The following is a 22,910-nucleotide window of genomic DNA, read 5'->3' as shown; positions in this document are numbered from 1 at the left end:
AAGGCGTGTTCATAATCTCACGATCTCGTTGAACCATTCTTTCTTCTCTAACCAGTTCCCTTTCTTGCCTAAGTAGCTGTCTTTCTCTCTGATTAGCTTGAAATTCTCTCTCAACAGCTACAGCTTTTGCCTCATCTCTAGTCTTATAGCCTTAAACTTCGCCATTTCCCGTGCCAAAGTCAATTCACTGTGGCGATAAGTTCTTCCATGTACTTTGCATAATCATGCTTGGAAGCACTTCCTTTTCTTTTTGAAGCCTTCTTACCTTGAGGCCTAATTGGATAACGGGTTGAACCCGAAGCTTGTTCAGGGATGGACGTTTCGGGCACTTCTTCTGCATCATCTTCATGCGAGCCATTATCAGGTGTAGAGTATAGCGGGGTGCTGTTCATGACAACTTCTTGACCGACAGGCACAACTTTGAATTTAGGACAATCTTTGACAATATTCCAACATTCCCACCGGTTGAATGATTTATTTTTTATTTTGGTTTTGGTTTTGGCACCATACCAAGCTTGTGCCTGAATTAGCTACACAATGGGGGAGAAGAAATAATAATAATCAAACTAGGTAACAAATAAATAATACAAACAAATAATTATAATTAAAGTAGGTAACAAATAAATAATACAAACAAATAATTATAATTAAAATAGGTAATAAATAAATAATACAAACAAATAATTATAATTAAAGTAGGTAACAAATAAATAATACAAACAAATAATTATAATGTAAATTTGGGTATAGTACAAACAAATAAATAATATATTGTTACCTGATCCATGTAATTTTCCCCACTTCGAAGATTACTACTAGCTTGTGCCAAGGCGTCTCTCCAAATAGTAAACGATTGGCTAAGTAATTTCCAACGACTAGACATCGATTTTTTGGTTCTACTCCCACCCATTTTCTCAAGATAATTGGTATGAATAAGACTCCACATTTCTCGCAACTGCATCTCATTACCCGTACGTGAACTATGAGTAACTTCAACCCAGCTAGTACACAATGCAATATCTTCAAGAGACGTCCAATTCGTACCTGCATCAGTAGTCATTTTGTTGAAAAAGATTGGATTGAAACTTTGAGAGAAAGATAGGAATGTGATTGAAAGTAGTTGAGAACATATGAAGTTGTGGTGTAAGGTTGATGATAATGAGAAGGTATTTATAGAAAAGTAGAAACATTTTTTTTTAATTTTTAGATATTTTTTTCGGATTTTGTACAATTTTTAAATTGTTTTTATTCAAATAATTAATCTCTGCATTTGGATTTAAAAAAAATTAAATTCCAACACTCCAAATTGTGCCACGTGTCACAACGGTAACTTTTCTTAATTTTAAAACTATTTTTTTTAATTTATAAAGCAGATTAATATCAACTGTTGATCTCAGATCGAACGGTTGATATTAAATCAGTTTTTTTTATTACCGTTTCAAATCGGACGACACATATTAAAGAGCCGTTGAGATCGAACGGACCGTGGGAAGCCACGTGGCTTCCCAACGGTCACCTGCATTTCCTGGCGCGCGAACCATGTACCCTGTAAACTTGTCGCCTGACGCGCCCCCACTCGCGAGTGAGGGGCACGCGCCTGACACAAAAAAAAAAAAAAAAAGCACCGACGCCAAGCTTGGCGTCAGGTTGACATCACACACACCTTGGGCTGCAGGGCTGTCAATTCTCCACGGGCCTGGCCCTCGGACTCCCACCGTCATTCGGGCTGCCCAACGCTGGAGGCCTATCCACCGGCCCTCGGGCCCTTTCCCTTCGCCTGTCCCCCGAGCAACCACCAAAGGTGGAGTTGCTCTAAGGGGGCCCTTAAACGTAAGCATGAAGCAACAAGGCAATCTGGATGGCTGTAATCCCTTATTAGGAAAGCAGTCAAACATTTTTGTGCAATGCATTTTAAAACAAGCAAATCGAAATTCGAAAGCCAAATAAAATATTTAAATTCCAAAAGCAAAATTCATCTGAAAGGTGCTTCTGCCAAAATTGCCCAACCCAGCCACAGCCAGTTGCTTTGCTTCAACTTGAGCAGTGGTCCCTTTGCTCCAAAAGGTGCTTCTGCAGCTATCAATAAAAGGAGCTTCTGCAGCTTTGATTAGTTGATTTTTCCACTAATAGTTGTAGGATGGTCCAAATTAGAGAGCTGTTTATAATTAATTAATCTTAAAAAAAACAAAATTGAAGTGATCCAAACATCACCTTAATTGTTTGGGTGAACATAATAAAGCTCTACTTTAAAAAAAATGTTTGTCGCTTTAGCTGGTAGTTTCCTTCGGGAAGAGATCCCCTCTTGATCTCTCCCATCAAATCTTAGGGCTCTGGAGATCCGGATCTTTGAAATTTGATCAAACAGCTACAATTATTACAATTTTAGAGGGATCCCCTGATTGTAGTCGTTAGATCAAATTTCAAGGTACCGGATCTCTGGATCCCTAGGATTTGGTGGGAGAGATCCAGAGGGGATCTCTTTCTGTTTCCTTCCGCATTAATCAATTATCTTAATCACTTTAGGGATTTTTCAGCATACTCGAAACAAAAGACGGTACATCACATGTTATTACATAAGTTGATAGACATTCGAAAATTAATATATCCTAAAGTGGGATATATGAACTCCGTTGTCTACTAATATATTATAGCACATGGGGTACTACTTTATATTCCAAGTACACCCTCGTCCAAATGGTTGTTGTACTACTTTAACAACGAACGAAGGCAACATATAATGTCGTAGTATTGTAGCAACGAAGGCAGGAGATAATATGAAGTGTTGCTTGTGTTATGTACGTTTTGGGAGGCCCTCCCCAAGTGGTGGTTGAACCAAGAAATTTGGTGGTTCGGGTTCGACAACCGGAGTAGCTGCTATTCAGACGAGCTCAAATAATTTTATTATTTTGTTTTCTTTTATTTGGTATAAAAAAATGAATGAAATTAGAGAAGCATAAAAATAATGAAATCATAGAGGCATTCCTTCCATTATTAAAGCTTGAATTTTTTAAATGTAAATTCGTTTCTACCCAAGGTTAGCAATGATGACTAACGATGGCGTTTATGGGGCAGAATAAATTCTCTCTTGCAATTAATACATAGTTCTAGTGGCATCACATGCTCAATAGATACTTGATACATAGTGGATTGGTTACATACGAGCATCTCTCATTTGGTAGGGTAACTGGGCTCGGATCTCGGCCACTAGCAGCTAGGGACCCGGAATCGATAAAGCAGATCCTAGCTTAAAAATGCACATGATAGGATAGTTTACATATTTATCCACTATTCAACAACATCTATGAAGAAGAATAACAAGTAAGAGATCAAATTCCATTACATCAATACATCATCACTCTATTTTTCGGTGCCAATGATACAACGTTGTGTAATTTTTTTTTTCACATAATATTGTATTATTCGCACGAAACACCACAGTAACAATGTACCTATATAATAGAAGCTCTTCTCCATAAGTTGGGGTTGTCAAGTTTTGTGAAAAGCCATCAGAATGTCTTTCTTTGTGTTGCTCAATCTCCTAATTAAATGTCTTTTAGTCCATGCACCTTCAACAACATTCACTTCTTTTTGTTGGACGATAATTGCAATGCATTAATGTTTGTTTTAGAATAATTAATTAGATTAAGCATAGAACTATAAAATATGTGATTAACAAAGAAATAGTCATGTGGAAGACATGACGAATCTATATAATGCAAATCTAGAAAGGAAGAACTTAAAAAGAAAAATCATTTACGTATGATATAAGCTGGATAATGTAACATGTTATGTTCTCTTATTTAATGTACCACAAACACAATTGACAACACGTAGAATACCAAATTTCACTGATTAAGAGAAGAATATGTGTGAGGTTGGAAACACCCCCAAAAGTGAAAGAATAGATATCCTTTGGCTCTTATGCCAAGCAAACTGTTTATCGAGTTGGGATTTGGGAATTAAACATCTCTTCAGTATTTTATGTTGGTGGTCTAGTTCTGCCTGCCATATTCTCAGACTGTCATTGTCTCTCAAGATTCATCTCATAAGAATTCAGCCTGTCTTCCACATGATAGAAACTCTTTTGTAACTAAAGAAATCATGTGGCAAGTATGTATTGGATGAGTAGTAGAACTTCTTAACTGCGTGGAAAATATTTATTGAACTGTTCATACCGTTAAGATTATGTCTCAGTTGTAAGAGAGTTTATCTCCTTCAGCAGACGAGCAACACACTTTTGAATACGTGACAAACATCTATTGAACTATTGATAGTAGTTCTTTAGGAGCAACTTAAAAATTGCAACACAAATGATCACATATGTAACTACAAAGAGTATCATTGACTTCAAAACTTGTTGAACCATAAAAATCCTAATTACAATTGATTGGAAATTTATCCCTAGAACTTTATACACAAATCTCTGAAACAAAGTTAAACAAAAAAAAAATACAAGTAAAATATGTTACAACAAAAACACAAGCCCAAAACCAAACTCCAAAACATTTGAGGCTTAAAATTTGCCCTCTCTAGCTCGGTAAACTCATTAATCTTTCTGAAACTATGAACAAGTCCCTCTATCTTGTCACAAAACAATGGGAAATTCCTCTGAACTTTTTGCTGAATTGGTATCTTCCTCTCTGGTTTTAGAGGGTTTTGCAACCCACCAAACTCTCAAGCTCTTATCAAGTCCTCCACTATACAACATGAATCCACCGCCGACATTATATGTTGCTGCCTGCAAGCACTTCACTGGCCCTTCATGGCCGCTAATCACCCCAAATTTACAAAGCTTACCAAAAGCCTCCATCTTCCATATGCCTATGCTCTTATCCGCCGAGCCGCTGCACAACATCTCCCCCATCAAACACATTGACAAAACCGCCATTCGATGCGCTTTTGTTTCGCAAACCAGCTTCCAACTCACCTCAAGTTGGTTTTGAACATCACCACCATTTGAAGTGCTACTACTACTTGCTTCCCATCCCATCACAAACCCGTCCGAGCCACCTCCATAAACCCATCTCTCATCCTCAGAAACGATCACGGAGTTAAGCGAAACATCATTATGCCCCTGCAAAATACCCTTCAAACAGTGTGTGCTCTTCTTCCCCTCTTTTCCCCAAGCTTTGATTTTCCCATCTGCAGAAGCCGAATACACAATCCCTTTACTTGCCACCAACCCGTTGATTGCATCGTCATGAGCCTTAATCGACTCTACGCACTTCAAATCCGAAATCCTCCACACCTTGAGCGTCTTGTCCCATGATCCAGAGTAAATCAACTCGTTATGGAAAGCCAAACACGATATACTATCTGCATGTTCGATCCACAACCGCTTGTGATGTCTTCGAGTTTGGACATAATTACTTTGCTTCATGAACTTCCCCAAATAGTCTTTTGTTGTGGGAAGCGTGTCGACAAGCCTAAACACATTCTCCGACCTCCGCGAAACCTTCCAAACCCTGATCTTGCTGTCCTGGTGCGCTGTAAACACCTTGTTTCCGACAGCAACAACCGCCTTGACGCTTCCATCGCCTTGTCCGAATTTCATGAACGGACTAAAATCCGGCTGTTGCCAAACTATGATGTCTTTGCCTTGTGAGGCGCTGAGGATGAATTCACCACACAAGGCTAGACACGAAACGGAACCTACGTGTCCGGAGAGCACCGCCAACGATCGATACGAGAAGGACCCCAATAAGGGTATGCAGGGAAATTGATACTTAACGTGATCTTGAAGTGAAAAGGGGCCTGAACCCGGCGGGCTTTCATCAGTCTCGTGGGTCGTGCTACTGCTTCTGGTGGTGCTTGCTGCTGAGGAAGAGAGCAAGGGACTTGTTGAGAGACGCTTGTTTTCTAACAGAGTGGAATTCATTGGATGAAACATGGTCACAGAGAGAGAGAGGTGGTGCTCAAAGAAGAGAGAGAGAGAGAGAGGAGCGGATTAGGAGACACGGATTCTTAGTGGAAAAATCAGGGACACATATATTTAAATAGGGAGAGAAGGAGGTGCAACGGCTACTTTGACATGTAGGGAAGAAAATTAATTTTAACTCAAAACGCACAACATGCCCCTTCCTTTTTTAGTTGTCAATAGAGTTATTTTGGTCGAAAAATTAAAAAAGAGACTTATTGGAGAGATTTTTTAGTGTGCCGGTAATACGGTCCGATACAACAAGCATAATAATACAATTAGTTAGAATTTGAAAATAATTTTTTTTAACCATTTGTATTATGACACTTCGTGTATTGGCATGTGTTTCCCACACATTAAAAGTTTCTTTGAGTTTTAGAGCTTTTATTTGTTTATTTATTTATTTTATTCCGTTTAGAGGGTTGTCCGTTGAACAATCATAGCATATTCTAAGACAATGTGTGCCTAACCCTCAGCTAAGGATAAAAAGAAAGGAAAATATTTTCTCATGCCGTATGACGCAAGAAACAACTTAAAGAGGAAAAAAGAAAGAGAAGATTTATCATGGCTGCTCGTGGGAATGGGACACTTGTTTCCTTTTGGTTTAAGGATCGTGTGAAGTGCAATAACATTCCCTAAATTCATTATTTTCTTACAAAAGGAGCTAATTGGAATATGTTCCTCCTAATCAGAAATGTTTTACTTTTCTTTTTTGACAAGCAATATTGAATAGCGAGAATTTAAAGTTCTTTGATGTAAAGAAGAAACGCTCACTTGAGCTATAAAATCCTTGTATTTTTTAATGTTCTATTATTTAGACAATCATAGTAATTCTATAACTTTTTTTTTAACCTTTTGGCACTATTACGTACTTTACAGGAATAAAAATCACAAAAATATTCAATTTAGAATACGAGAAGCTAAAATACGAGTGCCAAAATTCTAATCATTTAAACACCAGACTTCTTTTATGAACATAAATCACAATTTTGGAGCTTTATATTTGAGTAGTAATATATCTAAATTGCCTAATTAGTTGGACCATTGTCAAATATAAGACAACGTTGGACCTGTATCCTCCAATGTTTGCATGTGATTCGACAATCTAGTGAATAGAGTATTAGGGTTCTATCCATGCATCTCAGATTCGAAACTCTCTTCTAAATTATTGTAATAGATGTGAACTCTAATTCCTCTCCTCCCTCTTCTCCATAATAGTAATCGTTTAAAAACAAATACATATGATTCATTACGTTTTAAATTTGGAAAATTGATAGCTTTGTTTCCACCATATATAAAGGTGATTTGGTTAAGCTCTAAGCACTCAAGTCACATGAATCACATTAATTCATACGCCAATTAACAACGTAAATTTGACTACTTAATTGTTTTCTTCTCCGACTAAGTGGAAAATACACAAAAGATATAGACAAAGAAAGATTAGAGGCTAGCTAGAAGCATGCATTTCAACCTAAAGCTTCTGGTCTAAGTATATTTAGTTAAATATTGCAAAGCTTTATTAGCCTTTAGCTTTAATATATTCCACCACCAGCTCTGATTATTGACCCCAATATTCAAAAAATATTACCACTTTTTCTTCACCAAATATTAAACGCATGTCAGGAAAATGGTCGGTTCGAGCTCTTACCTTTTGAGTTATAATAACATGAACATGTCAATGTCATCTCCTCTCTCTGTGTGAGAGCTTAATTAACGTCGAAATTCTCCGCATGGAACAACGTGTTTCCCAAGAAATTGGGCGAGAAGTCACCAGGAAAACATGGGACCAAAAAACATCAAAGAAAGGAGACAGAGGCCAAAAGTGTATATAATAATATGAACAAACAGAAGTAGTCTTTTGATTATGTCTGGAAGGTTGTTTTGTTTAAGGTTATTTACATAATGAAATCGGATTTACACCAATGTGAACTAATTCTAATTTGGATGAATTATGATATATCTTGTATAGTTTATGTTTGTATGATTTTAAAGACAAATCTAAGTTAAAATATGATTGATTCGATTTTATGCATCAACAAGGTTCAATCAGTATTCATAAACTATTCATAAAGTTAGACACTCTTAACATACACAGTATTTAGAAATAGAAGAAGGATCATTGAACCTAACATGTAACATGTATTAGGGTGCAAACAAAGCAAAGAATAATAATAACTATGCATCTAACATGTATAGTAGTTTCTGAATATTGAGGTTTACATTTACACTAAAGATTCTAACTAATGTAACATAAATAGATAAAATGACATGGTGACATTGTTAAATTATGGTGTGACATATATATACATAATATTTTTTTTTTCTAAACATGGCATTCCTTGAAACAGAGATATATTCCTTACCAGCAAATGCTAGTGACGGATTGCCGGTAAGAGTATTTGTTGTTTACTTCGATCTATCCTTCTAAAGTGAATGCCAATTAGTCACTTAGTACTATGGCTTAGTGGTATTTCTCTTCACTTGTAAGTGAGAGGTCTTAGGTTTGATTCTCGCCAAAGGCAAATTTGAATCACATTATTGCTAGCCAATTTTGTTACACCCCACCCCCGTTTTTAAATATTATTTTTGGTTCTTAAATGGTGAGCCGGGTGGGACCCTTCTTCTTTTTGGTTTCCGGTCTCTTTCCTCTCTACTCTCCCCCGTGTTCTCCCTCCACAGTACACTCTCTCTCGATCTCTCTTTCTTCCTCACTTCTCTCCCTCTCTCAAACCTCCTGCACTCTCTCTTTCTCTACAAATCCTTCCTCTCATCTCTGAGCTCCACCGGAGAGGAAACCAAACCACCCACCACCTGGGAATGGACCTCCATCTTCTCCTCGTCACTGTGTAAACACCTTCCCGACGAGTTATCGTGGCCTTTAACAACAGTAAGTCAAACCACCCATCGATCTTCCTTCCTAGTAGTTTAGAAGACTTAATGGTTGTTAAATAATGGTTTTTGGTGAAGGGTTAGACGTGAAAACACCTCGGTGGAGTTTCTCCATGTTTTTCGGCGAGGAGCACCGCCCCTTTCGAGGCAATTTCCTGCCAAACTATGGTGAGTTGGCCGGCGTGCAAGGTATCAATCTCTTCGTCTCCCTGAGTAATACAACTTTCCTTTTTGAATCACCCAATTTCATTGAGTATTGAAGAAGTTATATCCTTTTAAATCTTACCCAGTTTTCGACGACCTCCGCAACTTTCAAGGCATTTTCCGGCCAAACCACAATGAGTTAGACATCATGTGAGGTTCCATTCTCTTCGTCTCGTCGAGAGCTATGATTTCCGTTTTTAAATCACTCGATTTCGTTGAGCATTGACAAAGTTATTAATGTTTAAAGTTTGTTTAGTTTTCCGGCCGAAATCCAACCTTCTTCTTCTTGAGGTCCAGCAACCCACCAAACCCAGATCATTCCTGCCAAGCCTAGAAACCCAAGGAACTCAGGCCTTTCAAGCCACCTCAAAGACCATTGGGCCTTAGGCCCGTTTCAGACCCAAGCCCAAGCCCATTTTTATTATTTGTTTTGTTTTAAATTATTTGTCAAAGGTCTTTAAGCCGTGAGCTATTAGGGGCCCCGAGCCCAAGCCCTAAACCCAACTTCCCTCAACCCTTTTCTTTTAAAACCTAAGGCCTCAACCTTTAGGCCTCCCACCTAGGCCTGAGTAACCAAAACCCAATCCTAAACCCATTAAATCCCAGCCCACCTAAATAGCTAAACCCTTAACCCATTATCTTAAGCCCAACCTACCTAAACCTAAACCTAACCTAACCTAAGTCCAAACCCTAAGCCCTAAACCCGGTTGGAACCTTCCAAGGATATTCCTGGAATCTTTCTAAATATTCCTGGAATATTTTCGTGTGGACCTTTTTCGGAAATTTAACTGGGACCCTTCTTAGGGTAATTCGATGTCCTAAATCCATTTCTAACGTCCGATTTCCCAAATTCAAATTGTTATAATAGAGTTTTATTAATTGGACCCTTTATGTGCTTAGGGGCAATTATTTGTGGTGTTTTCATTTTCACTAGTTTGCATGACTCTTCAGCGGCGAAGTATTTGTGAGTGGACCCCTTCTAAAATGCATGTTTTAATGTAGAAATGCATACATGAAAAGCATGATTTAATGATTATGTTTTATGAAACGTTTTATGAGATAACATGCTTACTGAGGTTATTTTGAATTATTACTATTTTGCTTATAACCCGTGTTCTTATAGAATATCTGATGAATGACGATATGATATTTAGAACATGTTTGGAATACCTCTTTATAGTATAGATGATGGATGACTTTATACTATGAAGTTGTTTTTCAAATATATGTATGTTCAATGGTTTTGTACTTACCTAGTGGTCCCTATTCAGCTATGGGACGAGGGATAGATTCCGGTCCGTCCCGGACGACGGTTATGGTGTTGGCATAGGGCCTGAAGTGTTTTTCCTCTTGCTATTAGCATAGGGATGAGGAGTTGGCATGAAGCCTGAAGGTAATTTTCCTCTGGCTCTTTGCATAGAGACGGGGAGCCGGCATGGGGCATGGTGAGATGTTGGACATTCACTAGTGATTATTATATATATACAAGTTATGATTTGAGACATTGCATGGCATGCTAGATTTTAGAAAACCTATGTTTATCATGATATATGAGTTTTCATAAAACCTGGGGGTTAGTATGTTGATAACTATTTTATTTTATATATATATATCAACTTGGTCCATTCATGTTTGTTTTGCCTCCCATTCAGGACTTAGAATCGAGGCATATAATCCCGGCGCCAAGGCACTTCCGCAGCAGCATCTTTGAGTCCTCTCGATGTAGGACCCATTCATTTGTTCATTAAATTTTTATATAAATTTTTTTAGTATTCTAGTTAGTTGTATGCTCTAAACACGTTCCTTAAATGCATATTCTTTATTCTTTTATATTTATAAGTCTTATTTATTTCTTTTTCTCAGCATTTGCATTCAATAAATGGTTTTCGTCACCCTCGGGTGTCGGCCAGCACGTGTCTATCCTGGTATTATGGGAATATCGAGATCGAGGCATGTCAGATTGGTATCAGAGCATGGTTTGTTCAGAGCATACTTAGGATCTTCTCTTACGGTAGTAGTGTGTCTGTCATGATGTCATTTGGATGTCACGACTTCCGAATTTGGTGTCATTTGGCGCAGTTGTGCAAACCTTTCTCTGTTTAAATTGTCACCTTCTAGTTGAAATACAAGAATTCATGTCGGGATTGTGCCTCAACAATGATGAAGTGGATTGTCGGACGACTTTCAACATCAAATCGATACTTCGCAACATGCGTTCCCTAGGAATTACGGGCGTAGTTGGATCTACTTAGGAGTTTTGGGAAACGGAAAAATCGTAATGGTACGAGTTGGTTAAGACCAACTAGAAATCTGAAATGGTGATATCACTTTGCAACATGCATTCCCCAGGAATGGCGGGCAAAGTTTTATCTTAGCGACAAATACGCGAAACTTTTGAAATACGTATTGAGGAAGCGAGAAAGTGCTAGTTGTTAGGACGTTTAGTAAGTGGTAGTTGGTGGGATCGAATCAAAGTTCTTGGACTCGTTCCCACTGAGGTTATTTGTGTGGATCCTTCGAACAATTCTCGACGATTATTCTATCGATAACCTTCTTGCTTATTTCAACGACGAAGTCAAGTTCACTGACTTTTGACCGTCAGCTTCACACCAAATCCTTCAAGCATTGACTTCGTCTAAAGATTATACTTTTCTTGGGAAACTCCTCGGTAGCAGACAATATTCTCATCAATTTCCCAAAATGGAGTTGCGATTACAATATTGACAATAGATCAACAATATTTATATTAATTATAAATAGGTCAATCTTGTATTATGATTCTTAATTGCATTTAAAATAAACAATAATTATAAAATTTGCCATTACAACTGTCACCCACTTGAACTGACACATAATTTCTCATATTTTTATATTTTGGAATAGGTCAATATGAATTCAGACATTGCAATGCAGTGTCTGTTTCCTGATTCTGTTTTTCACATTTGGATTTAGACACTGTGTTGCAATGTCCATTTCCTAGTTTTTCTTTTTCCATCACTCATCGTGCGATTCTTGATTTTTACATTTGGATTCAGACACTGCAATGCAACGTTCGTTTCCTGGTTCATTTTTTACATTATTTTTACATTTGGATTCAGACACACTGCAATGCAGTGGCTATTTCTTGGGTTTTTATTTTATTTTATTTATTTTAATTTGGATTCAGTCATTGCAATGCAGTGTCAGTTTCCAGGTTCTATTTTTATTTTTATTTTTTTGACATTTTGATTCAAACACTATAATGCAATGTTCTTTTCCTGACCTTTTTTTTTTTTCAGTTTGATTTAGACACAGCAATGCAGTGTTTGTTTTCTAGTTCTGTTTTTTTTATGCATTATCTGATTTGGGCTTCAATTAAAACATGTCGAAAACCAATATGTCTTTCATTCTTCATCCCAAACCGCTAACCCAACAAAAAAACCCAAAAAATCAACTTGCACGTTCCAAAAACAAGACCCAAATTGAAAATAAACAGATTTCAATTTTTTTTCATTCTTTCTCCTTCCTCCATCACTTATCTGTGTGTGAATTCTATCAACAACACTCTCCCTTCTTGATCTCTCGTTGTTATTATGAACTCGATTGACAACCGCTTGTCTAGCCAATAATCAATGAGATTAGCCATGGATTAATGAAATCAATGGCAAATCGATGAGATATAACAATTGAACGATAAATTTAGTGGCGGCAATGAGATTTTCGTGCCCATTGCAACAACCGAAGATATTTTAATTGATGGCCTTTAAAGTATAGATTCATGGCTTGTATTGATTCATATATCAATGAGAGAGAGAGAGAGAGAGAGAGAGAGAGAGAGAGAGGGAGAGAGAGATTTTTATTGCTGGGTTTTAGTTATGGATTCATGGCTTGTATTGAATCATCAACGAGAGAGAGAGAGAGAGAAAGACATTTGGGTTATCTTCACGTACAGAAAGGAGAGGATTTTTGGGAGAGGTGATCATAAACCTTTATATGATTTAATTTGGGGCAAAAAAGTAATTTTATAACTATTTATATGGGCTTGAAACCCATGTAGCATTCCTCATTGACCTATGTCTAATTAACAAAAATAGTTCATTGATTAAGTCCAAAATAAAAATTGACCATTATTGATATATGGTTCATTAGTAAAATTGACCATTTACTAAATATGTCACAACATTTTGGGTATTTGATAATTATTTTTTCTGTATTTTCAGTAAAATGCGTTTATGAGCAGAAGTATTTAATACTTTCTAAGTATTTGTAAACGGGCCCTTAAACGTAAGCATGAAGCAACAAGGCAATCTGGATGGCTGTAATCCCTTATTAGGAAAGTAGTCAAATATGGATGGCTGTAATCCCTTATTAGGAAAGCAGTCGAATATTTGTGCAATGCATTTTAAAACAAGCAAATCGAAATTCGAAAGCCAAATAAAATATTCAAATTCCAAATGCAGAATTCATCTGAAAGGTGCTTCTGCCAAATGTGCCCAACCCAGCCAGCCAGTTGCTTTGTTTCAACTTGAGCAGTGGTTCCTTTGCTCTAAAAGTTGCTTCTGCAGCTATCAGTAAAAGGTGCTTCGGCTGCTTTGATTAATTGATTTTTCCACTAATAGTTGTAGGATGGTCCAAATTAGAGAGCAGTTTATAATTAATTAATCTAAAAGACAAAATTGAAGTGATCAAAACATCACCTTAATTGTTTGGGTGAACATAATAAAGCTCTACTTCAAAAAAGATGTTTGTCGCTTTAGCTGGTAGTTTCGTTCCGCATAATTATCTTAGGATTTTTCAATGTACTTAGAATAAAAGAATATCATATGTTACAACATAAGTGGAAGAACATTAGGAAATTATTATTACTCTAAAGTGGGATATATCAACTTTATTGTCTATTTATATTTATAACACACGATGTACCACCTTTTGTTCTAAGTACACATAATTTTTTTTATCCAAATGGTCGCTGTACTATTTTAGCGACGAACGAAGGCAACATATAATGTTGTAGTACTGTAGCAACGAAGGCAGGATATAATATGACGTGGTGTTTATGTTATGTACGTTTTGAGAGGCCCCCTCTAACTGGTGGTTTAACCAAGAAATTTGGTGGTTCTGGTTCGACAAGCGGAGTAGCTGCTATTCAGGGAAGCACTAAGCTGCATAAGCCTGTGCATTTTCCACTTGAATTGGTGTTGGGCCGTGAATTGCTTGTTTCTCCAAATACTGAGGTGATGCTCTATTATATCTAATCAAAATTTTTTTTTTGTAAACTTTTATCTGTGACCCTTATTTCTTGGTGATGAACGACCTGTGCGTAGCTGTCATAGTGTGTGTATTCTTTACTTCACCTTCTGGCAATTTATGATCAGAGTTGGGGCGTCAGAAATCAGTCACATCTGTAAGCAACTAAACATTATGATAACTCTAAACCTCACCCAAGGAAAAGAAGATAAGAAATACTGAATTTTCCCTGTGGCCTAGTTGTAGCAAGTGTTGGTGCTTTCAATTGCGGATTGCAATGTCGTAGCCCGATTTCAAATGTTACTTTTGGTGCTTATTTTTTGTCTTGTGCTTTGTTTATGTAGGGTCGAAAATACAAACTCGTTGCTACAATAATTCATCACGGGAGAGAGCCGTCAAGGGGGCATTATACAACTGATGCTCTCTATGCCAATGGTCAGTGGCTACGCTTTGATGAGACTGGTAAAGTATTGCATAACCAGGCATATGTCCTCATCTACAAACAAGTGTAAAACGACAGCTGGAACAAGTAAAATACTGCATGACCAGGCTTATGTCTTCGCTTACAAGCAATTGTGGAAGAAGGTAACCCTGGAGAGTACTTAGTTTAAGAGGTGTCACCACTTCTCTTGCCGAGGGGTCGATGTTTTAAACTTCGGTCAAGTGAAAATGGCTGTAACAATTCTTTGTCTGATTGCAGCAGTTTTCAGTTTTGTTGTGATGTAATATATATATATATAGAGAGAGAGAGAGAAAGAGATAGAGAGGCCGCTGCCCCTAATTATATCAAGTGAATGTTTTGATATTAATTATCAATTGTATCAAGCGAATACTGCTTAACAGCATTTATGAGCATAAGTACTTCTGTACTAAGCATTCCTAAACAGGCCCTTCAACGTAAGCATAAAGCAAAAAGGCAATCTGGATTTCTAAAATTACTTGTTCGGAAAGCAATCAAACATTTTATGCAATGTTTTGGCATGTATTCTCACTTCTAACATTCTCCTTGTTAGGAAAGCAGTAAAACATTTTGTACAATGTCGTTGAATACTGGCACGTGACTAACATGTGATTCACTCTTGAGAGTAAAGTTGTGTCAATGTTTGGCAGCAAAGTTGATGAAATGTATCAAATCTAACCGTGAAGGGTTAATTGGTTAAATTTCAAATAGTTCACGGGTTAATTTTTCAAAAATGTTAATTCATGAGGTCAATTTAAAATGTGGTAATAGTTCATAGAGTTAAACAGTAATTTACCCTAATTGAAGACGAATAAATTCTCTTTAACATAACGTCAAGAGCATGCTGATAACGTGTTGTGGCCTATATTTAACTGAGAGGTGCGGCAAACGGAGGGAGAGATGGATAATAGACTTGAACATTGGCCTAACAAAATCACAGAGATAAAACGCCTAACAACATTTGATAAAAAAAGCAAGAACATTGGCCTAAACCAGAATAACAGAGATGGCAAGGGACCTTCAACCCTAATAGAATCGCAAAGACAAAATTAAAAGGAAAAAAAAAAAAAATCGTCCAACCACTGGACAATTAGATCCCAAACTAACTACACAAACATGACAAAAATTGAAACAGGAGACATGCAACACAAAACCTGTAAGTAGATCCCAATCAGAAAATGTGAAACCAAAATTCCTAATCTAATTATCCCTATACTAACAGCCCATCCAAGCAAACACAATTCTAATAAGGTTTAGAAAATAAACCAATCATCCAATTTGAAGGTCGTTTGGAACAAATACACCGACTACTCAGTTTTCTCAAGCTTTACATAAATGGACAGATACAGATACGTGCACAAAATAGAAAGAAGCCGAGTTCCATTCTTAAGCTCAAACCACCAAATACATGCTTAGTTACTCGACCTTGACATAAATGGACAGATAATAGATACGCACATAAAATAAAAAGAAACTCAGTTCCAATGTAAGCTAAAACGAACAAAAATGAATCATATATATATAAATCCAAGCATGAAAACGTCAAGGAATCAACTTCTTCCTCCAACGATCCAAATTTCTGAAATTTGCAAAAAGTAAATCCATTAGCAACCCTAACACTTTCAAATTTAAAGACGAAATCTAATGAAATTTCAGCTAAATGATCAAAGACACACCAAAAAATAAAACAAAAAAATTAGGAATATTTTGAATCCAACACAACTAATTTGGTTCAGTGAAGAATATGAAAGCTCAAGGCCTAGGTGAAATGTTAAGTAAATTACAAGGGCCCTCGACCAAAGCTATAATTGAACAGTAAGGTCATGCAACCTACATCCACTACCCATAAAGTCGTCAAATGAGCAGGACAATAGTACCACATGGATATGAGTTAACATGGCAAGCATGTGAGCAACTTTCATTCATGTTAGTATAAATCTGGATTGACAGACCACACTGAAATAGTTTTAAAAACTTAAAGAGGCAATGTCTGAAAAAAAAATACAGGGACTAATATGGAACATTCGACAAAGCAAAAGAAAAAGTGAAGGGAGTACAGTTAGACTACCCTTTAATTTATAATAACTATAAATTAATCACCCATTTGCAGTCAGACTGTATACTTCTATCTCTAGACAAATAGCAAGTACTCTAAACCCTAAACCCTTTAATCCTACAATTCAATGGCGAAAAACTAAATTAGCCAGAAACCAAAAGATCTTAGTGAGAACTTGTGTGGACGTTAGGACACAAAACACATCAAAACTTGTAGAAACTCGAAGTTATCGCTATTTGGTTATGAAGCCATATATATATCACCCGGAAACAAAACAAAATTGGCAACATGAACCATAAACACAAAATTAATTCCCTGACCAAAAACCTCTCAAAAACCAAACTTGCAAGCATAAACAGAGTCTTCAATCTTTCTGGGCTAAATTAATATCATAATCAATTCGACCCCATTTCCACAAATAAAAATTTAAAACCATCGTACCAAAGATCACTGAAATTAGAGAAGCCTGAAAGAAATTGAGGTCTAATTCACTTTTTCACAGAGAAGAAAATATAAATAAGCATGTTCCATTGATTAAGCTAAGAACTAAAAAAAGTGTATGACTATATACCTCCAAATGGCAAAGAACCAAGTTTTCACTCCAACGATCCAAAATTCTGAAACATAGTAAATCCATTAGTAAATCTCAAAAATGCTAAATTCAGACAGAAAGTAAATAATTCATAGCAAAAAGGAACCCCCAAAACCTGACCTAACAGCACAACAAAATCCGAAAATAATTCACAGCAAAAGGGAAGAAATGATGACAATCTATGCTAACAGTGGAGAACCGAATAAAAATTGAACTTAGCTCAAAGACACTTACCCTTCAACGTTTGGAGCCTTAGAAAAATTTATGAAGTTCACGCAAATATTTTTAGGTCTCAATGCACTTATCCTGCAAACCAACGACAATAGAAATGCATTAATACAAATGCCAAAACCGATTTCTAAGATTTTAGTATTCTCTTTACCCTTGCAACCGAAAAACAAAAATCGCAGAAAAATGAGCAAGAAGCTTAAGCAGAAAAAATCATATTTTCAACCACCAAAACCCAATACCCATTTAACCTAAGATTTCAGTGTTCTCTTTACCCTTACAACTCAAAACAAAAAATCCCAGGAAAATGAGCAAGAAGCATAAGCAGGAAAAAAAACATATTTTCAACCACCAAAACCCAATACCCATTTAATCATTCACGAACGAAAATCTAAACACAGAGTCATATATCAACGAACTGAAAATCCACCAAAAAAAAAAAAAACTGACCTTAAAACAAAGAACAGTACACAAAACAGAGAGATGCATCCCCAAAATGAGAGAAAATGACAAAAAACGAAACAAATAAAGGAACCCCCAAAACCTGACCTAACAGTTCAACAAAATCAGGAAATAATTCACAGCAAAAAGGCTTAAATGATGACAATCTATGCTAACAGCAAAGAATCTAATAAAAAATGCAACTTAGCTTTCGAAATCCAGCCACTCATCCGACACGCAAAAGGGAACGGACGATCCAGAGTGATTCATGGACTGAGGGAACTTGCTCGGCTCTGTTCACCATCCCAACCCCTCCCTCTCTGTTTCTCTCTCTGTTATCCGGACAACCACTCTCTCCTTCTCTCACTGTCACTCTCTCTTTCCGATGCCTTTTCTTTTTCCATTTCTACTACGTGATTATCCAAATCTACAATTTTATTTTAACTCAAGGTACAATGACATTATTAAGTACGGATTTTCTGCAATAGGGAGGCAGATCTGCGTCAACCACATTGGATCCTGCCAGACAAAATGTACTCGTGCTCCATAAACTACAGACAAAATGTACTCTTGATTTTTCAATTTCCAGTAAATTTCTTACTTGGCAATGCAAGACGCATTTGGTTCAAGGGCAGCAGACAGACTTACATATGATGAGAGATGTTGTAAGCTCATTAATAGTGGAGGGAAAATGTGTTCTTTTCTTGGATAAGACTCTTAGACCAGAAAAGCTCAACCTAAGTGGTTTCATTCTTCCCACTTGCAAACACTCTGCTCAAATTTCACAGAAATCAGGTATCCCTAATTTTATTCTTTCACGTTTTGATCTCCTATTTAATCGCTTGTTTTCACATGAAGATTTTGTTGGAACTTGTGAGTGGGACTTAGTCCCACATCGCCCAAACACTTTCAAGAAGTCTACCTTATAAGTCTTTTCCCTCTTTTATGGTTTGAAAAGAATTGGGCCATAGCTATGGATCTTGGACCTTACAAATGGAGGTTTGGGTGTATATATTAAATGTCAAAGATGGGCCTTGGGCCTTGGGCTCGGATTGACGAAAACACAAGTTTAAATTTTTACGTTTTTGATTTTTGCATTCAGGTTTTTCAAAAGGATAAAACTGAACAGTTACAACCGTTTTTTTACCTGTAAGACGTAAAGGGTGAATCATTATTCTTAATAATGCTAACATCTTATAGTTGAGATGAATAGAACATGCTATTCTTAGTTAGCATTACCTATATGAGATTGATGTGGGGTCGCATCTTTGAGATTTGATATGGCTACAATTCTCTAGAGGTCTCATGAAATCAGGATATGTTCAGGACCAAAATGAACACAACCGTATGAATTGACATGTGTCAAGATGTGATATGTGTGATACTTCTTGTTTCGATTTACTACTAATAATGATCAGTTCAAGATATTAAATTCACTGCTTCATTAGGTAAATTCGATAAGTATTCACTAGAGAAGGTTCAAGTCCAAAAGACACCTATCTCGATGCGTATCGTGTTTGGGTTCTCTGGAAAAATGTTATTGATTTAGTTAGTATCTTATTTTCTATTCAAATGTGGGGTATTGCTAGAGTTTGAATAGCAAATGTGGGGTATTGTTGGAACTTGTGAGTGGGACTTAGTCCCACATCGCCCAAACACTTTCAAGAAGTCTACCTTATAAGTCTTTTCCCTCCTTTATGGTTTGAAAAGAATTGGGCCATAGCTATGGATCTTGGACCTTACAAATGGAGGTTTGGGTGTATATATTAAATGTCAAAGATGGGCCTTGGGCCTTGGGCTCGGATTGACGAAAACACAAGTTTAAATTTTTACGTTTTTGATTTTTGCATTCAGATTTTTCAAAAGGATAAAACTGAACAGTTATAACCGTTCTAAAAACAGCTTGAAACTGCTCCACTACGCCATTATAAAGATGGCCATCAGATCAAAAAAAAAAAAAAAACAACAATTTTCATCAATTCCTTTTATACTTCACAGAGAACCATCATAACAAATTCGCCTAGAATCCAAGTTCGTGTGCAAAAATTTGGATTAGATAGTTGTATCCTGCAAGATAGACGTCCTTTGAACTACTGCACTGGTATAGGGGCGTATTTCTGTCTTAGGAGATTGCTCTGCAAGCCTCTCTATCTTCCGAAAACAAGTCAGTGTGTTTTGTTTGTGATTTGTTATTCAAATTCATTAAAATTGTTCATATTGTAAGATATATCGTATCCTTGTGAAATTTCTATTCAAGATAATCTGTGCAATTGTTATATATTATACACTTGACATTTGATTTGTTATAACAATCTAAGACATAATTATATTGTGAAACCATGGATCAATCAAATGTTGGTGTCGTTAAGCAACACGTTGAGAAACCTGAGAAGTTCAAGGGAGTTGATTTCAAACGTTGGCAACAGAAGATGTTGTTCTATTTAACAACTCTGAACTTGAGTCATGTGATTATTTCTGAGTCCCCCAAAGCACCAGAAGAGGGAGATATTCCTGTCGAAATTCTGCAGGCTATAGAAGCCTGGACTCATAGTGAATTTCTATGCAGGAACTACATTCTGAATGCTTTAGATGACTCCCTGTATGATGTTTATTCATCATATAAGACAACAAAAGATCTGTGGGAGTCTCTGGATAAGAAGTATAAGTCCGAAGTGGCAAGTTCCAAGAAGTTTGTAATTGGAAAATTTCTGAATTACAAGATAAGTGACACAAAGTCTGTTGTCAAGCAAGTTGAAGAACTCCAAGTGATTGTTCATGAGTTAGATGAAGAAAATCTTGGTCTAAAAGAAGGTTTTGTGGTTGGCTCTATTATAGAGAAACTGCCTTCGAATTGGAAAGACTTTAAGATCTATCTTAAACATCTAACTGAAGACATGAGCATGGATCAATTGATTCTCAAATTGCGTGTGGAGGAGGATCATCGCAAAAATGAGAAGTATGATGTCTCATCTCTGGAGGCAAAAGCCAATGTTGTGGAAGGAAGTGACTCACACAAGGCAAGGCACCATCAGAAAAACAAAGGCAAGGATGCTGCTGCAAAGAAAGCACTAACTGCTGTGAAAGGGAAAACCTTTAAGAAAATCAAAGGAGGTTGCTGGGTTTGTGGAAAGACAGGACATAGGGCAAAGAATTGCCGCCACAAGAAGGATCAGAATTCTGAGAATTCCAATCAAGCAAACGTTGCAGAAGACAAGTTTGTTGCTGTTGTGTCTGAAGTCAATTTATTGACGAATTCCAATGACTGGTGGGTTGATACAGGAGCAACAAGGCATGTGTGTGCTGATCGAAATTTATTTGTTACTTACCAATCTGTTGATGGTGGAGAAAATCTATACATGGGGAATGCAACTGCATCTGCCGTTGTAGGGAAAGAAAGAGTGACGCTCAAACTCACTTCTGGAAAAGAGCTGTCACTTACCAATGTTCTGCATGTTCCTGATATTCGCAAGAATCTGATTTCTGGATCGCTTCTAAGTAACAAGGGTTTCAAAATAGTCTTCGAATCTGATAAGTTTGTAATCACCAAGGGTGGGATGTATGTGGGAAAGGGCTACCTGTCTGAGGGGCTCTTTAAATTGAATGTACTTTCTGTTGATGCTATTAATAACAATAACAAGCCTAGTGCTTCTTCTGCTTACTTGATTGAGTCATCTACATTATGGCATGCAAGATTAGGTCATGTTAATTTTCGTTCTCTTCAAAGAATGGTTAACTTAGGCCTATTGCCAAAATGCTCTATGAACAAAGTATCTAAATGTGAGATATGCACAGAATCCAAATATGCAAGACACTCTTATAAATCAGTGGAAAAATCCAACGAAATACTTGGTTTAATCCATAGTGATCTTTGTGATTTCAAATCCACACCAACTCGTGGAGGAAAGAACTACTATATTTCCTTCATTGATGATTGCAGCAAATTCTGTTATGTCTATTTGATTCATAGTAAAGATGAAGCTTTAAACATGTTTAAGGCATTTAAAGCCGAAGTTGAAAATCAACTAGACAAAAGAATAAAAGTCTTAAGATCTGATAGAGGTGGTGAATACGAATCTAATGACTTTGTAGAATTTTGTTCAATACATGGAATAATACATCAAACCACAGCCCCATATACTCCTCAACAAAATGGAGTGGCTGAACGGAAAAATCGTACATTGAAGGATATGATTAATTCCATGTTGAACAGTTCTGGAGCACCACATAATTTATGGGGTGAGGCACTCCTTGCTGCAAATACGATTTTGAACTGAATTCCACATAAGAAGACCAATCAATCTCCTTATGAAATCTGGAAAAGTAGGTTACCTACATACAAAACCTTGAAAGTGTGGGGTTGTCTTGCAAAAGTTCAAGTGCCTCTTCCGAAGAGACAAAAACTTGGACCAAAAACAGTGGATTGTATATTTATTGGTCATGCCAATAATAGTTCGGCATATAGATTTTTGGTTCATAAATCTGAAATTGCAGACATTCATGTAAATACAATACTTGAATCTGCCGAAGCTGAGTTCTTTGAGGAAATTTTTCCTTATAAAGATAGGTCATATGTATTGAACAAAAGAGTACATGATGATAATACAAGAAATGATGACGAAAATCATGCTTCAACTTCTAGAGTTCAAAGTCAAGAATTGGAACCACGAAAGAGTAAAAGAGCAAAGATTGCAAAGGATTTTGGTCCTGATTTCCTTACTTTTATAACCGAAGACGAGCCTCAAACTTATAAGGCTGCTTTAGAATCCTCTGAAGCGCCTTATTGGAAAGAAGCTATTCAAAGTGAAATGGAATCCATCATGCAAAATAATACATGGGAATTGGTTAATTTGCCTCCTGGAAATAAACCAATAGGACATAAATGGATTTTCAAAAGGAA

General features: G+C 36.7%; 2 protein-coding genes across 2 annotated transcripts in view; one reads left to right on the top strand and one right to left on the bottom strand.

The window, feature by feature from the left end:
• The window catches only part of LOC126610730 (ubiquitin carboxyl-terminal hydrolase 24-like), a 41,993-nt gene extending 27,093 nt beyond the window's left edge, over window positions 1-14,900 (top strand). Inside the window, exon 9 of the transcript XR_007618613.1 lies at window positions 14,851-14,900. The gene's annotated coding sequence lies outside the window, so the exon portion shown is untranslated. The remainder of the gene's footprint in view (window positions 1-14,850) is intronic.
• LOC126610784 (protein JINGUBANG-like) lies at window positions 4,324-5,946 on the bottom strand. The gene has a single exon (XM_050278917.1). The coding sequence runs from the start codon at window positions 5,888-5,890 to the stop codon at window positions 4,586-4,588; it is 1,305 nt and encodes a 434-aa protein (XP_050134874.1). The 5' UTR covers window positions 5,891-5,946; the 3' UTR covers window positions 4,324-4,585.
• Window positions 14,901-22,910: the final 8,010 nt, after the last annotated feature.

The sequence above is a fragment of the Malus sylvestris genome, chromosome 2, assembly GCF_916048215.2.
Source record: "Malus sylvestris chromosome 2, drMalSylv7.2, whole genome shotgun sequence".
Lineage (NCBI taxonomy): Eukaryota > Viridiplantae > Streptophyta > Magnoliopsida > Rosales > Rosaceae > Malus > Malus sylvestris.
This window is presented reverse-complemented; position numbering and strand designations above follow the sequence as displayed.